At 36.3% G+C, this 4,277-nt stretch overlaps 1 protein-coding gene across 1 annotated transcript; it reads left to right on the top strand.

The window, feature by feature from the left end:
* Nucleotides 1-506: 506 nt before the first annotated feature.
* On the top strand, nt 507-2,642 carry LOC119792890 (parvalbumin alpha). Its single transcript, XM_038299728.1, has 5 exons — nt 507-659; nt 1,100-1,166; nt 1,443-1,575; nt 2,034-2,143; nt 2,234-2,642. Exons 2-5 carry the CDS (start codon nt 1,106-1,108, stop codon nt 2,257-2,259), a joined length of 330 nt encoding a protein of 109 aa, XP_038155656.1. The 5' UTR covers nt 507-659; nt 1,100-1,105; the 3' UTR covers nt 2,260-2,642.
* The last annotated feature ends 1,635 nt before the right edge of the window (nt 2,643-4,277 follow it).

Genomic DNA, 4,277 nt, shown 5'->3' with positions numbered 1-4,277 from the left:
GTTTTATTAGCAAGGTTGTTCATCTAAATATAGAGATATAATAATAATGAACCTAATTAGCTGCCATCAACAAAAAAAAAAATCAGCTGAAACTAATATAAGGTCACTAGGCCTTAAAACAGGAAGTGCTCTTGTAAAGCCCTACCTGTCAAAGTATTCATGGCTGAATTATGCAAAATCCATCCTGAAAGGCAAAACAAATCAGGCGCAGATAAACTGCTGGGATCAGTCTAATAAAAAGATCTGATGGATCTGTCTGATTATTTGAAATAAATACCTGTAAATGACAACATTAAAGCTGAGCACCCTCCTTACTCTGTGTGGCACTGCAGAGACCAGCAGCCTGTTTGCAGAGTGGGTTTTACCCAAATCAGCAGCGTATATTATTAGCCTTATGCAATATCAAGCAGTTTCACATAGGCCCACACTTGGCCTACCATTTAAGCATCTTCATTTATGTGTTTATAAATAGAACAGCTCTGTCTACTTGACACATTTTTTTCAACCGGACTTCTTTGCACACAGTGTCCATTACATAGCCTATGCATCATATTTCGGCTGAGTGAACATATATAAGGCAGCAGAAGCTGTCCGGGGGTTCACTGCAGTCGGCTGATTCATCTGAGCGAATCCACTCTAGTCTTAAAGATAACCTTGAGGTGAGTTTCTCTGGAGGGCTGCAGACTTGTAGTCAGATGCTTTCTCTGACACAAAGGTTTCTTTTTGATTTTTTATGAAGTAGGATATAGATCAAACAAAGGGCGACAAATCTCTGCTTCTTGAACCTCAGGCGTCTTTCTTTGGACTGAAAAAGAAAGTAAACACAACGTTGTCAAGGAAATTTGATCTTTTTCTCTTGGAGGGTTTGGTTTTGGAAAAACATGGACAACCTCAACTAATCATTTTTTTTCGTTGGATTACTAAATTAGTTGGACTGAAAGATATACCTTAAATGGGGAAGGATAACTGTAGATCTATACATCTAAATGTTGTAAACTAAAAAGTGATTTCATTGATTCAGAAACAACTTGTTTCTATCTTTTTGCTGTTCCCAAAGCTGATTCCCTGGACTGATGTTCCCTCTGCTCTTCTTTCTCAGTTAAAAATGGCATTCGCCGGATTTCTGAGTGATGCTGACATTACTGCAGCCATTGCAGCTTGCAAAGGTAAACCAAGCAATAAAACTCACCACGTGTACATTATTTAACCTTCTCAAACTGTAGATGTAGGAAGCTATACATGTTTGTAGATCAGGTTTTCAAGGCAAGAGATTATAATGTAAATCATTTTGGATCGAAATAAAAGGCTGCAGGCTTTTAAAATGCTAAAAGTAGTGACCTGTCCTTTAAAAACAAAAGTCAGTGAGCTTGCAAACCTTAAAGCAGTCTGTATTCAATATTTCCTTACTCCCTAACATGCTCTGCCTCTCCATCTCCCAACAGCCGCTGACTCCTTCAAACATAAGGAATTCTTTGCCAAGGTCGGCCTGGCTGCCAAGTCTGCTGATGACATCAAGAAGGCCTTCGCCATCATTGACCAGGACAAGAGCGGCTTCATTGAGGAGGAGGAGCTGAAGTAAATAATCTCCTTTAAACTTTGCCTATTGAAGGTTTTTGATGTAACTGTTTTAATAAGAGTAAATTCAAAATGACACAGCAGCCTGAAAACATCCAAAAAAAACCAATGTGCCATTCATTTCTGACACATTTTTGCCATGTTCTAAGGAAAAAGCTTCCAATATCATTTTTAATCATAGAAATATTTAATTTTCAAGCAGTAAATTGAAAAATAAGGCTCCAGTTAGGGACCAACTCTAGCAATAGCAACATTTCATCTCCCTTTGGGATTATTGAGGTATTTTTTATTTGAATTGGGTTGAATTTATAATGAGCTGGTTCTACAACCCGGGTTTGAAATTAAACGTTTTTTGTAAAAACAATCTATGTAAATGAACTATGGTATTTTTTCAGACACACAATAAAACAAAGGGTTGTTATATCACTGATTTCTTTTTCCCCAATCCTCCTTTGCAGGCTGTTCCTGCAGAACTTTTCTGCCGGTGCCAGGGCTCTGACTGATGCAGAGACCAAGACCTTCCTGAAGGCTGGTGACTCTGATGGCGACGGCAAGATCGGAGTTGATGGTATTTACTTTTTTTTTTCTTTAGATCTAATTATGACAACTGATTTGTAAAGAATGTAAAATAATCAGGATTTTTTTCTCCTCCATGCAGAGTTTGCTGCCATGATCAAGGGGTAAACTGTCCAACACCTGACTTCACAACTCTAAAGGAACAACTTGAGCCAAAGACATCCTTTTCTTCTCTTCTTCTCCTCTTCCCATTCACTCATCCCTTGTAGACTCTGTAACACTTTTATACGTTTGACTTTTGACCCTGACCATTCGGACAACTCTCTCTCTCTCTCTCCCTCTCTCAGGCCGTGCTCACCCTAGTGATATCCCCAATGAATGTACCTGACTAAATGTATGGCGTGGCTGACTTGTGTCTTTCTCTCTCTCTCTCTTACTTCTGTTGTCATTTTACTGTGTGAGTTTTGCATGCTGTGAAATCAACAATGATGCACTTTTATGGAAAACGGACGGACAATGAGACAACAGTAAAGGTTCTTTTTCAATAACAATGGTCTGAATTTGATTTTCTAATGATAAGTTGAAGGAAATGAATGGCTGATGGTAGTGAAAGACAGGCTGCACCACACTCCACCCATCCATTCACTATACCTGCAAAGTTGCAGGTGGCCTGATGCCTATTACCAGCCATTTAATTTAGTGGAAGGTGAAGTGCGGCCTGGACTGTTTGCTGTTTGTTTGTGAGAAACAGAACAGAAGACAATGCACAAACACACTTATACCATACGGCAATTTATTCTTGGCCATGCACAGGAATAAATGCAAACTTCATGCAGAAAGAACACAGGCAGGACCCTTAAACCCAGGATCTTCATGCTGGAAGACAAAGCCTGTCTAGGAACGATTCATGCTGGAAAATATTTTGAACCTTAGAAAAGAAAGCAGGCTTTGGACCAATAATAATTGAGCATTGCTCAAATCATTTATCTAACTAGTGAAAGCTAAAATGTTGCCAAAACTTTAAATAAGGCTTTGAAAAGTCATACATTTTACCAGGTCGCAGTTAACCACTGATGTTATATGGGACAAAAAGCCTCTGGGATTTCAACCAGCCAATATAAGAAGAGTTAAGGAAATCTAATAGGCATACAAAAATTGTACTCATAATTGTTTCTAAGAATGCTAATGCCAGACACTTTGCCAAAATCCTACAGCTTCCAAAAGAAGTAGTGTGTAATCAATGAATAAAAATATCACTACAGTATCTGGCATATAAAAAACTATTTAATCATTGAAAGTTGAATCTAGTTCTAACGGAAATCTTAAAAGTTAGCTGGTTTCGAGTCCCTTATGACTTTTTCACTGTCTTTAGGTTTTTAATTTCAGTCCATTCCATAGAGGCAACGTTGTTGATTTACCACACGCAAAGTATTTTGGGGTGTATACTATGTATCTATTTTATTTCTTTGGAATGTTTAAAGTTATTTTTTACAAAGCAGCTGATGTTTGCTAAATAAAGTCCTACTGAACTAATTAAAACGAAATTAAGAGTAAAAACATTTATATAACTCATCTCAATAAGTATAGCTTATTAGCTAAATCAAATTTTTGAGCCTATATTCTGTTCATTCTAATCATTTCAGTTTACAGCTGATAGGAACACAGATATAAACTTAGAATATCACTTCAGACCAATAGGAAAAAATTATTAATATAAGAACATGAGCTAAGATGGGCTTATGTTTTTATACCTACTTTAGTTTTATTTTAAAAAGGTAATTTCATCCTGACTATTGAGCCTCATTGAAATGCATATTCTGATTAACTGAAAATTAATTCAAAATCCAGTCGACTAATGATTTAAACTAAATGTGTATATTTTGCATAAAATATAATGTGTTTTATTATTATTAGGACAGTTTTTACTGCTGTTATTTCAAACATTACCATTGCATGTCAGTCTTTAATATGTAAGATTGTTTAATCTGAATTAACTAAAATAAAGGATCTCATTTTGGCTTTTTATATCAAAACCAGTGCTTTAAAAAATGTTATTGGTCCGTATCGCTAACAGAAAGAGACCTGAAGGGGTATAAAAAGCCATTAGGACCATTAGGATTAGGTTTTATATCGATTTTAATGATGTAATAAATACAAAAACGAATCTTAAGCATAAATTCAATCTG

The sequence above is a fragment of the Cyprinodon tularosa genome, unplaced genomic scaffold (assembly GCF_016077235.1).
Source record: "Cyprinodon tularosa strain WSP-4 unplaced genomic scaffold, ASM1607723v1 ctg433, whole genome shotgun sequence".
Lineage (NCBI taxonomy): Eukaryota > Metazoa > Chordata > Actinopteri > Cyprinodontiformes > Cyprinodontidae > Cyprinodon > Cyprinodon tularosa.
This window is presented reverse-complemented; position numbering and strand designations above follow the sequence as displayed.

Bases quoted from the DNA above. Each gene is read 5' to 3' on its own strand.
- LOC119792890 (XM_038299728.1), top strand. From the start codon at position 1,106: ATGGCATTCGCCGGATTTCTGAGTGATGCTGACATTACTGCAGCCATT. The intron at 1,167-1,442 runs GTAAACCAAGCA...ATCTCCCAACAG, and splicing joins AGCCATTGCAGCTTGCAAAG to CCGCTGACTCCTTCAAACAT. The intron at 2,144-2,233 runs GTATTTACTTTT...TCCTCCATGCAG, and splicing joins CGGCAAGATCGGAGTTGATG to AGTTTGCTGCCATGATCAAG.